This window comes from Diplodia seriata (genome assembly GCF_021436955.1).
Source record: "Diplodia seriata strain FDS-637 chromosome Unknown scaffold_11, whole genome shotgun sequence".
Classification (NCBI taxonomy): Eukaryota; Fungi; Ascomycota; class Dothideomycetes; order Botryosphaeriales; family Botryosphaeriaceae; genus Diplodia; species Diplodia seriata.
Genome location: NW_027117318.1, coordinates 27,431 through 39,489, shown reverse-complemented (window position 1 = coordinate 39,489; position 12,059 = coordinate 27,431). Strand labels below are relative to the sequence as shown.

General features: G+C 58.2%; 4 protein-coding genes across 4 annotated transcripts; 1 reads left to right on the top strand and 3 right to left on the bottom strand.

The window, feature by feature from the left end:
* Window positions 1-1,432: 1,432 nt before the first annotated feature.
* Window positions 1,433-3,159, bottom strand: SLS55_009750 (uncharacterized protein; the record flags this gene model as incomplete). Its single annotated transcript, XM_066781145.1, has 2 exons — window positions 1,433-3,058; window positions 3,154-3,159. The coding sequence occupies 2 exons, from the start codon at window positions 3,157-3,159 to the stop codon at window positions 1,433-1,435; spliced, it is 1,632 nt and encodes a 543-aa protein (XP_066628147.1).
* Window positions 3,160-4,179: 1,020 nt separating this feature from the next.
* ATF1 (Alcohol acetyltransferase) lies at window positions 4,180-5,817 on the bottom strand (the record flags this gene model as incomplete). Its single annotated transcript, XM_066781144.1, has 2 exons — window positions 4,180-5,726; window positions 5,775-5,817. 2 exons carry the CDS (start codon window positions 5,815-5,817, stop codon window positions 4,180-4,182), a joined length of 1,590 nt encoding a protein of 529 aa, XP_066628146.1.
* A 1,549-nt stretch (window positions 5,818-7,366) lies between these two features.
* Window positions 7,367-10,059, bottom strand: SLS55_009748 (uncharacterized protein; the record flags this gene model as incomplete). The annotated part of the gene is made up of 4 exons (XM_066781143.1): window positions 7,367-7,374; window positions 7,665-7,968; window positions 8,320-9,081; window positions 9,742-10,059. 4 exons carry the CDS (start codon window positions 10,057-10,059, stop codon window positions 7,367-7,369), a joined length of 1,392 nt encoding a protein of 463 aa, XP_066628145.1.
* A 380-nt stretch (window positions 10,060-10,439) lies between these two features.
* Window positions 10,440-11,918, top strand: atg6 (Vacuolar protein sorting-associated protein atg6; the record flags this gene model as incomplete). Its single annotated transcript, XM_066781142.1, has 2 exons — window positions 10,440-10,524; window positions 10,576-11,918. The coding sequence occupies 2 exons, from the start codon at window positions 10,440-10,442 to the stop codon at window positions 11,916-11,918; spliced, it is 1,428 nt and encodes a 475-aa protein (XP_066628144.1).
* Between the last annotated feature and the right edge of the window lie 141 nt (window positions 11,919-12,059).

Sequence of the window (12,059 nt, the reverse complement as noted above, 5' to 3'; positions counted from 1 at the left end):
CTTCGATGAAAGTTCGAAGCTCCTCAGTACTCTTCAGCCTTGCATATGCCTTTTTACTAAGGCAATATGTGGCGCTCCAGCAGAGTCGTTTCTCAGGGTATCAACACAGCCTTGCGCTTAAATCCAACGTCAGCCGCAAGGCTTCTGCGGGGAAAATGGAGGCTAAGAGCAGCTGAAGGCAGGCGAACAAGGCAAACTTGCGCATGACCCATGTATGCAGCACTCGAGGCTAGTGGAAGGCAAGGCTCGACAAGGATCATGTCTGTCATCTACCACGCGCGTCAAATGAGGTGAAAGATGATAAAGAATCAAGTGAGGCCGACTCAGAGGAGCCCGACTATCAAGCAACGTCGAAGGCTGCGCGGGGGCTGAGTTGCTCAACAAGGCTCTCTTGAATACGTGGCTGTATCTGTGCCACTTGATTCAGTCCGCAAGGCATAGATTATATCATGCATGCCGCTGCGTGGGACAGCCGTGGTGGTGTTCTTTTTGATGTGATACCCAATCTCTTTCATCGCTCTCAAACTTCCCATGCCGATCATTATGTCTAATTCAAAACCAAGAGGGTCGGTCAACAGCACTGCGGACGGCAATCGTGTTAATGGAAGCGATAATTTTGTCAACTTCGGCGTGATGTGGCATGACGCCACCAAACACCTTCCAGAATGGGTCAAGAAAAAGCGCTGGATATTCACATTCGCTACATTTGTACTCTGTGGAATCGTGGCATGGATTGTTGTTTCAAAAGTGGATCTCAACCAGAACAAGAACCCGTCACCCCGGTGAGCACACCTGATTTCACTCTTGACTCATCCTGCGCTGATCCCACATTTTCCGACAGAACTACGACGAAGTCACCAGACCCTACATCTACTACCGACCATGCCATCCATTCATCTTCCCAACTGTCATCTCTCTCGAACCCATCGGCAGTTCCAAGCGTGGGAGTTACTGTAGCCCCGAGCACGACATCTTCTCTGGACTTGACAAGCACCCGAGAAACAACAACAATTTCTACGCCGTTGAGTCTTGCTGTTGTCACTCTCTCCGACCTCACAAGCACGTGGATTTCCACATGCGATTGGGGTTGCCCCGGCTGGCCATGCGAGATCAATGAGAATTGCACTAGTCATTACCCCTGCGAGTATCCAGCAAGCACTTGTGGATCCACTCAAAGTATGTGATGTATTAGGGAGGGACCTTCGGTCTTCTTGTGCAGATAGAAAATGTTTAATGTGAATGATGTCTATCCAAACAACCACAAGTAGAAACTTTGCCAGTTCTTTCAAGGTCACCTACGATGGCAGACTGGAAAGGAGTAAAAGTACCTCTAAAGGTCTGCCAGCAGAAGAACAGATCCGTCACCGCTTACATCATAAGTAGCATGTTCGTCACATGCCACCGAGCCTCACGACAAACCAAGCCTTGACGCTCAGGTAACCACAACTTCGCCTACATCCCAACTCTCAAACTCCGAAGCCTCCATACTCCATAACGTATATATCCCCATCCTTGTATGAGACGTCCGCCCTGCGGCCGTCGAGACGGATCCGGCGAGGGGAGAAAGCACAAGCCCCACATTTTCGTGGTCATCGTTATACGTCCCAAAGTTGAAGAGCAAGACCTGCTGCCGCGATCCCTCTCCAGACGCGTGTGGGTCCCTCGCCGGACGTGGCCGGAACGGATCCAAGTTTGCAGTACCAATGGTGTAATACGTATCTTCGCCCGTTTTCCAGATGGAGCGGCCCAGGTACTGAACTTTGTGGGAGTCCAGCAGATACAACTGCTTCATGCGGCCGCGCAGCGTCAGGCTTCCGGACAGGACGTCACCGTACGGCCGCTCTGCCGACTGCAACTCGACATTGCAGTCGACGATGGAGAAGTCGGAGAAATCGATGCGGCCGTGCATCCAGGTCGTGATCTGGTAGTGCCCTCTCGCCCAGGACCACGTCGGCGCCGTTGCGTGCTGGGCTTTCTTCAGGAAGACCTCGGGAGCCTCACCTCTCCACCTGCTCCATTTAGGGGCTGGGACGTCGACAGGATTGTCTTCTTTCCACAGAAGATCGTACGCCAGCGTCTCGCGCCACAGTCCGGCAAGGTACCGATACCCGGTCAGCCGCGAGAACTCCTCCGCAATCCCCCCTATCGCCCGAAGCCGGTCTCGGACGTGCGTGACGGTCCGTCTTGTGTAGCACGTGACAAGGATGCTCCAGGCGATTGCGAACCTCTCGCTCCCGTCAGCACCAGCCGGGCTTGCCGAAGCGTTTATGTATTCGTCCAGCCTGTCCGGATTCACGCTTGCGCCGACATACGTGACCCGGCTCGGGCCGACGACGAGGTCGTTGTGGTAGCTGTCGATGTGGCCGCCATCGCAGTCGCGTGTCGTGTCGCACACCCACCGAAGTTGCCTGTCAGTGTACATGAGGACGCGGGGCGACAGCAGCTTCTCTTCCATGGTCCACGCCCTTTTGTCCGTGTGCAACGAAGAAACGTCGTATTGCGTCCATCCGGAGGAAACCCTGCCCCGCAGATACATGCTGCCGAGCAAGCCGCCAGCACAGGGGAAAGGTACTTTTATCGGCGGCGGAGGAGGTTCGCGGTCTTGGAGAAAGCCGTCCGCGGCCGTGCGGGCTGTCGATGCCACAATGGTGACATGGGAATTCGCGTAGATGCGCCTCATCTTCGCGATCTCCCTCCGTTTGTCTTCCTCGTCGTTTTGGATGATGCAGGCTGAATCGATCCATATGAAGTTCAAACCAAGATCCCGGGTGACCGTGATGGCGTCTTGAAGGGTGCGGGGGAACATGCTGAGCGGAACGCCTTTGGTGTAGAGGTCGAGATTACCATCATGCCCCCCTTTCAACTGATTTGGCTGGTACTGGTCGCCGCCCCAACAGTAAGACAGTGCTGCGTATAGCGCTTCACCGAGGTGCACGGTTGTACAAAGGCGGAGCTCTGTCTCGGAGACGTTGAGAAGCCGTGTTGGTAGATCTTGCGAGCTGGGCCTGTCACAGGAAATATGCTCGCGGACACACGTGTCGATCCAATCTTTCGCTTTCTTCAAAGCAATAGGAGAGGACACGCAATGATTGACGTCTCGAGCTCGAATTCGGCTTGCAGCCGGATCATCTTGAACAGTATCAGCCTCCGTACATACATTACATGGAAAAGTATAAGGCGAAAGCCAAGATGAGGCATCCAACTTACCCTCGTTGGTATGCACCCAAAAGTGACCTTCCTGGAGTTCCGAATGTAGATCATCTCTTCTCTTTTCCTGCAGCGGGGCCACATGTATCTTCAGACCCTTCAGTTCTCCAGCATGGCTGCCGGTTTCGGGCTCCAGATTGACTTTGGCCTCGGTCCAGCTGTCGTCGGGTTGATAGTTCCAACAGAAGTCGTAGTGCCGCCACACCTCTTCGCAAAACCTACACTTCTTGGCTGAATCCTCGAGATCTTCAACTCGTTGGATGAAAGTGAAAGTCCCCGGTACCGGGCTTTTCGAGAAACATTCAAAAAAGTCGACAGAAACGAACCTCCGAATGCAGCCCAAACAAAGATCCATGAATTCCTCCTGCAAGTCTTCAAGGTCCATAGAAGTGGAAAATGGCACAAGCTTCTCTGGCCATCGCTCTGAAGCCGAGCCAGGCACATGACTCGAGCATTCTTCGTCCGAATGACTGCTTGAGCCCCAAGAACTGGGTGGGCCGCGTGCGGATGAAGAGAGCAGCTTTGCCTCAAGAACCGAGAGGTCCAGCACTCCCGGGACGGCATCGGAGCAAGACTCAAGGCGGGGACTCCCTCGCATAGTCGGCACAATCTCGTGGCAGGAAAATGGTGAGTTTGGGATTCTCCGGACAAGGCTGCAACGCGACGAGATCTAAAAATAAAGCTGACAAAGAGGAGAGACGTCGCAACATTCGCTGGACACGAACGAAGTACCCCACAAACGCAACAAGAGACATTGAGTAAAAAGACCCAACCTTCCAGAGGCTCGAACAGGGCTGCCTATGGAAACCATTATAGATTCGTCAAACAACCTATTCCATCACGTGACCCGCGAAACAGTGCGAATGCTAACATACAACAAAAACTCCTCTACACAATCACACCCGGCCCGAAACCCTCACTTCCACCACTTTCCGCCCAGCCCACTTTCCGCCCACCTACCTCCCTCCCTACTCACTGTACCCCGGAAAGCGCCCTCATCCCCCTCTCCAACCCCTCACACACCCCCTTCGCCCAGCCATCCTCATCGCCCCCGTCGACACCCAACACGCCCCTCTGCCACGTCAGCGCCACCACCATATCCCCACCCTCCCTCGTCACGATATTGAAGTTGACCGCCGCCCCCGTCGCATTCGCCGGCTGCGAAAACACCATCCGGCCCAGCCCCCACCCGCCTTCCCCCTCACCCTCGCCCTCAGGCTTAAACGCCATCAAATTACTAACCTCATAACTCGCCTCCCTCCGCCCCCCCACCTGCCCCTCAAGCCACCCCCGAAAACTCCTCAGATACTTCAACAACCCAATCGGCTGGTCCCCGAGCGTACTGCTCCTCTCCGCCAGCGCCCGCGTCGTCTCGCGCGCGCGGTGCCAGAAGACGTCCTCGCCCCCGTCCGCGGCCAGCGCCTCGACGGCGCCGTCGTCGCGCGGGAAGGCGTGGTGGGCGACGGAGACGCACAGACCCACAGCAGCGGCCCAGTTGCGTGGATCGTCGGGAGTGCCGTAGCGCGGCATGAGGTGGCGGAGGTTGATGGCGGTTTGGGCGATGAAGGACGCGGATGAGGGGGACTCGGGCAGTGCGGCGCTCAGCGCGCGCACGACGACGCCGTGGAGCGCGCCCGTCAGCTTGACGCCGTTGTGCATGCGGCAGCGGCGCAGCATGCCCTGGACGACGGCGGGCGGGGCGAGGGCGAAGGCGGCGCCGGTGCGGAAGTTCGCGGCGTCGTACGCGGTGGGCAGCGCCGTCCAGGCGTCGGGCCGGTGCGGGGCGACGCTGGCGCGGAAGAGGACGTGGCGGGAGGTGAGGAGGCGGGAGGTGAGGAGGGCCGAGGGCAGGTACGAGGACGCGACGGGGAGGAGGAGGAAGGGCCACGAGACGGGGAGGGCGACGGTGCGCTCGATGGGGGGGAGGAGGGCGGGCGTCGCGGGTGGGTGGTAGATGGGGGAGGCGGCGGAGAGGGAGGTCGAGGCTGAGGAGAGCGCGGTTTGCGTGGGGTGGCGGAGGGCGGAGAGGAGGGTGCGGTGGAAGGAGAGGCCGGACGGCCCGTCGCCGTGGGAGTGCGAGTAGGTGAAGAGGAGGTAGAAGGCCTGGGCGGTGGTGGTGGGGGCGGGATTGGTGGTGAGCGGGATGACGACGATCCTCCACGGCGGGATGCGCGACGTGTCGGGGAATTGCTGGTCGTGGGCGTGGCAGAGCAGCGGCTTGATGGCCTCGAGCTCGGCGTGGGGGCTGCCGCTGTCGGTGGTGACGACGGGCTCCGTGATCTCGACGTGGTTGGAGAGGTCCATGGTTTCGGGCCTGATCAGCTCGGGCGATTCGGTGAGCTCGCCTTTGATGGCGGCGCTGAGCATCGGGTGCGTCGAGATGCAGTGCTTCAGCGCGGGATAGAATGACTCCTTGGCGTGGACGGGAAAGCCGTCCGGCGTGGTGTAGCGGCCGGCTACGATGAGGCCGCGATAGTAGCCCAGAGTATGGCGCATGATGCATCGTCTCTCGCTGGTCCCTGGGCGCGCCGTCAGATGTTGTTGCCTGGAAATCCATGTTTACTTACCGGCCGGTCGTAGGGACACGTAGCGTTGCTCGTTGTCCGCCATTCTGTCTGGGTTGACTGGAGTTGCTGTTACTGCTGCTGCTACTGTCGACACGCGATGTTGAGTAATTCACGGTCCCAAGAAAAAAAAGTTGTCAAGGAGTCGGTGGTGTTGCCTGCAGGATTCAAAAGAATACACCGCTCCACTGCATGCCGGGTCTCGGATCTGATACCAGCAATCGGTCCGTGCGACGTAGCCCTTGCCAGATAGGGCAAATCTTGCGTGATGCTGTGTTCTCGTCTCGAGCCAGTTGATTTCGCTGGAAAGTGCATTCACAAAAAGATATAAGTATGTTTAAAAGCTGCGCCATGACCCCAGTAAGTCCCCATACCCGTCAAGCCTTTCCCAAAAATGGCAATAGCAACACCGATCAGGCCAAGCTTTGCAAACCCATGCCTCCTTATAATAACTCCATATCCCACCAATCGACGAAACCGTTTGCATACAGGTACAGTAGAAGCAACCAGAGAGCCGCAAGAATACTCGTCATAATGCTAGTTCGTCTTCAGACTCGTCCGCCAATAGATCAATAAAACTGGTGCTGGGGCGTGGCTCCGACTTGGCTATCCGACTGAGCGGTGAGCTACGTCCCGCTTCGCCCGTCACCTTGGGGCGTGGAGTAGCACTGGGCCCAGTCTTTGCTGGTAACCTCTTAGTTGAAGAAGCTTTGCTGGCTGGCCTGGCAGATTGCGATTCTTGAGGCCCCACGCTCTTCGGCACTGGCTTCGACGGTGTTGGCTTCGACGTTGTTGGCTTCGATGGTGTTGGCTTCGACGATGCTGCCTTCGTCCGAACATCTGGAATTTTCTTTGAAACAGGCTTTGGTAGCGATGGCCTGTGCCAAGACTTCGACGGCTGTGGAGCTGGAGCTGGGCTTGACGCAGCAGACGCGCCGTCTCTCGACGTCGAGCTTGCGCCAACAGCCACATTTGGCCGCTGTGGTGATTTCTGCGAAGGTTTGGACGCTTGCGGAATTGAAGCTGAGCTCGATGCAGCAGGAACCCCGCTTCTGGGTGTGAAACTTGCGCCAGCAACGAGGCGAGGTAATTGTGACGATTTCTGCAGAGGTCGGGGGGCTTGTGTAGCTGGAACTGAGCTCGACGCAGTAGAAGCTCCCTTTCTGGGTGTCGAGCTCGGACCAGCAATTTTATCAGGTCGTTGTGACGATTTCTGGGAAGGCTTGGCCACCAACGTAGTCGGAGCTGAAGTCGACGCAACGGTTGTTCCCTTTCTGGGTGTCGAGCCGGTGCCAGCAACCTGCTTAGGTCGTTTGGTGGCGAGAGACGGTGGCCTGTCTTCGGCCTGAGATCGCTGTGGTTGTATCGAAGGGGGGGCCTGCTGTATGGGCGTTCTTAAGGCACTCTGATTCGGAGCGGGCGGTGTTTGGACAGCACTCTTGGACAAGCCGACACGATTCCGCGCCGCTGCAGCTACTCCTGCTGCCGACGTCTCACCATGAGTCGTTTTAGGCGCAGAACCCTGTGATATTTGCAGCGCGGGTGGAGAAATTCCAAGAACCTGCTGAGGAGTGCTCATGTGCTGCTGCATCGCCTCAATCACCTTGGACGTGTCAATTAGCATCGGATCAATCAGACTCAGATCAATTGGCAGTTGCTTGCTTGGACCAGCCACTACCGACGGCTTATCCGAGATAGTAAAGCGCTTGGGAAGGCGTCGCTGCGGAGCCGACACCGGCTCTGGCCTTGCTTCTTGTGTTGACTGCGCATTGCTCACCGGCTGAGCTGCGCTTTGGGAGCGAGCTTCAGCGGCACGTTGCACAGCAGCGGTTACAGGACTTTCATTCGAAAGTTCTTCCGGTGCCCGCCCTCCCGCGGCTTCCACCAACTGACGTGTAGCACTGTCATCCTTCTTTTGCCGTTTGGAGGACCGGTCTTCCTGAGCGCTTCCGTTGACTGGTAATGCTCTCTTGCGATGTGCGCCGGGTTGGTAGTTGGTCAGCCAGTTTTCTGGTATGCATGTTTCAGGCTTTCTCGTGTGTTCCCTGGCGTTGGAATGAGAGGCCCATGACTTGCCGCACAGAACACAGAGATACGTGCGTTCCATCTCTTCTCTGAAGAGAATGTTGGGATTGAAGGTCGCAGGCTTTCCACTTGTAATGTCCACACCAGGAATCACAAGCTTCGGCGGCTTCGCCTTTGCGGGTATAACGTGATGCGGCTTGCGTCCTCGGTTCGTTCGGTGATTGGCAAATGGCACGCATCTTTCTGGAACAGCGAAGTGGTATTTTGCACCCTTTTTCGACGTCCATCTTGCATTACACCTCCCACAGGCCCATGGCCTTTTGGCGTCGCCGGTGGAAACAATGAAACCTTGAACACCTTCACTTGTCGACAAAGTGTTACCCAATAGTTCGTTAGCAGGTGCCTGGACAGCCGGTGTTGCAACGACTTCTTGATTGCTGTGAGCCGCGGTATCTGCCTGGACAGTTGGTGTAACTACTTCTTGACTGGTGCCAGCCACGCTATCTGACTCGGAATCCCGCACCTCTGTTGGGTAGCGCTGCAGCAACTCGGTGGGATCGGTAAGGTTCGCGAGGTGAGGCCTCGCCGTTTCAAGGTTCTTTGGCTTATATGGCTTCTGCCTCACCTTGTTCGCCAGTATCGGGCCTCGCTCCAGGGCTCTGCGAACGTAGTCTGACATGGGGCCTCTAGCCTCCTCCGCACGACGCGAAAGGTGCTTGTACCAGTGGTTCTCGAGGTTCTTGACAGTCCTGTCTGGGAAGTAGCGACAAATTTGTGAGGTTGACAATTTGCGATCCTTCTTGAGCACGATGAAAAGCTCGTTGTCTCCTTCTATCCAGGCAGGGTGATGTTTGTGCTTTTGAACTTTGGTCCCACCCGGCGTCTCCGTGGTAGAGCCGACGGGACTTGGCTGTGCTACCGGTGTGGCCTGTGTATTTCCCCTACCAGCAGGTGTGTTTGTCGGGCCAGCGACTTCATTGGTCGGCATCATCGATGCAGGATCGGGACTGTTACGTGAAGCAGGAAACTCTTGAGCTTTCATTGGCCCATCATCCGGACCTTGAAATAAATCTGGATTTTTTATGTCCTCGATCCCGGTGGCTTCCGTAGGATCTTCAACCTCAGTGGTTGGTTCCAGGTCCATAACTTCTTCGTCTTCCGCCCAGGTATTGACTTGCTCCTGATCCTCATACTCAATGCTTCCCATGTCTTCTCCCTGCTGGCCGTTTTCTTCAAGCTCATCGAAACTTTCTTCCCCCTCTTCTTCATACTCAGCCCCATCCCACTGAGGCACGGCATATCTGGGTTGGGCCGGGGGAGGGTTGGCCAATATTTGTCGGGGCAAAGTGGTATTGCGAATGCTGGGCGACGGCTCGGGGATCTGTGCAGAAGGGCGGGCCTGCACTCTTGGACGACCGACAGCACGCCCAGTGGACCAAAGCGACCTGGATGGCTGGCGCGGCGACTCGGGAATCATTTGCCGCGGGCGTTGTGGCGGAGGCGCAGGGCGGCGAGCGGATTGAGGCGGACGGGGCAACGGAGGAGCATCCCAGACTGGATCAGTAGACCTCGGACTGTCCTGATAGCTTGACATGTACTGGGCGATCCCTTGGGCAATGCTCTGGCCCAAGGCCTGGAAGAATGCGGGATCCTGGGCAAAATCCATTCTTTGTGGCGTTTGCTGAGGCTCGGTTGGAGGTCTTGGGGTTCGAGTTGGGCGCGGCGGATTCCGGTGCTGCGGTAGGTTGCGGTGCTGCGGTTGAGCTCGGTGCTGCGTTTGGGTCCGAGGACGTGGTGTCGTAGCAGTTGGTGGGTGGTGGATGGTGGACGTCTGCCAAGTGAGTGTGGACAAAGATGCAAGAGCTTCCCCGGGCTGCCTCATGCGCTGGTTGCGATTTCCCGGTGGGGAGCTGAGAAGCTCGTCCTCCTCTCCGCTGTCGCCAACCTCGTAGCGCTCGTATGGATAGGCGTCGACCACATCGTCTACGTCGTCGTCGTCTTCTTCGTACCACTCCTCAAAACCCTCGCCAGTGTCGCGCTCGTCCTCCAAACGGGCAAGGTGGCCGTTATTAACAACAATCTCGCCCGTCTCAAGGTCGACCTCGTCGCCAATGTCGGTGAAATCGCGCTCGTATTTGTCGAATATGTGCTCGAACGTGTTCTTCAGGCGCATGTCATTTTGGTGGCGTTCGCGCTCCAAGTCGGAGAGGTCGTCATAGTGCTCGGCATCCGCTGGCGGTGGCAGCCGGGGACGGTGAGCCATGGGGGCGGCGGCATGGAGCACGGCTGAAGCGTGGTTGTCCGGAATGAGGCCGGCCGCTGGCTGTAGATTTGAATTCAGATGAAGGGCGGGGAGGGGTGCGGGTGCTAAGGCTTCCGCTTCGGTCGAGCGCGACGCGCATCGCGTCGCGGCGCCCGCAAAATCTTGCGGCCCGTGCGTTTGCGTCATGCCCCACGACTGGGAGCTGCAGTGCCCGTTCCATCGCTCATTGTCACCAGCGAAAGCTCACGAAACTCCAACGCATACGTCCTCCTACTCCCCACGACAATCCGCCGCCCTACGCCCGCACAGATACATACAGCGTCATGGGAGTTGCATTCCCATCAACATAACCGCCCGATAACACGCTCACCGCTGCCACGATGTACTGCCAAAAGTGCCGCACGCCCATCAAGCTCGACGGCTCGCTGGAGGACCTAAATCCCGCCGCCTTCAAGCTCCTCACAGGTGCTCACCACGCCAAGCACTTAGCTCTCCTCTATTGCTAAACCCGAGCAGACTCGACGACCCCGTCCGCACAACAGCGGCCCCTCTCGCTGCACCAGTCCCGCCCCGCCTACTCGCAAGACCGCCGCGATGCCTACGACCGTGTCTCCAGCCGGGCGTCGCAGCCCACGTTCCGCCGCAGCATCCCCTCGAGCCGCCACGGCCGCGAGTCGCGCCACCATCCGTCCATGTCCTTCGTCATGCTCACCGACTCACAAGTCGTGCCGCAAGCCCCGCATATCGTGCCTGACGGCGGCCGGCCAATCAGCGCAGGGGTCGATGGCAACCAGGACATGTCGGACAAGATGGAGACGGTACAGCGGCTGTTCGAGGTGCTGTCGGCACGCTCGGACATCGACCAGCCCATCTGCGTCGAGTGCACCGACATGCTGGTAGAAGGGCTGCAGAAGCGGCTCGGGGCGGCGACCAAAGAGCGCGACGCATACGTCGAGTACCTACGGCAGGCCAACGCGGACATACCCAGCGAGGAGGAGGTGGTGCAGGCTCGGCGTCAGCTGGAGGACGCGCGGGCGGGCGAGGAGGCGGCGATGAAGGAGCTGGAGCGGCTGGAACGCGAGAAGGCGGCCATGGACGACGAGCTCCTGGCGCTGGACGCCGAAGCGCGCGGGCTGGACAAGGAGGAGGAGGCGTTCTGGAGGGAGCGCAACGCGTTCGCGACGACGCTGGCTTCGTTCCAGAGCGAGCGCGATCGCGTCAACAACCGCTACGACCACGACATCAAGCAGGCGCAGCGGCTGCAGCGCACTAACGTCTACAACGACACGTTTACCATCGGCCACGACGGCAACTTTGCGACAATCAACGGCTTGCGCCTGGGCAGGACGTCGGCGGTCATGGTGGGCTGGGAGGAGATCAACGCGGCGTGGGGCCAGACGTGTCTGCTGCTGGCAACAGTGGCGGAGAAGGTGGGCTACACGTTCAAGGGCTATCGCTTGTGTCCCATGGGCTCGACTTCGACGATCGAGAAGCTCGACTTTCCTCCGGCCGCGTCCACCGACGACGCGTCGCGGCCGGCGAAGCCCAAGGTCACGGTGCTGGAGCTGTACTGCAGCGGCGATCTCCCGCTCGGCCTGAACTTCCTGCACAGGAGGTTCGACAACGCCATGGTGGCTTTTCTGGAGTGCCTGCGGCAGATGGACGAGTTTGGGTTCAAGCTGCCGTACACGATTCGAAAGGACAAGATACGCGACGCGAGCATCAAGCTCAGCTTCAACCAGGAGGAGACGTGGACGCGGGCTTGCAAAGATACGCTCATCTGCTGCAAATACCTGCTTGCATCAACCAGTGACATGGACCAGAAGCAGCGCAGCGCCACGCCGACGGCACGGCGTTGAGCGGGGGCACAGCAGGAAATGAGGGCGTGCGGATTGGTGGGAGGTCGGGGATGCTTGGGCAGCGAGGAATGCGGTCGATAAAGCGGTTCGGCTCATTACGGGCAGGTGCAGTGGATGCAGGCCCGGGTGAAACAAAGCAGT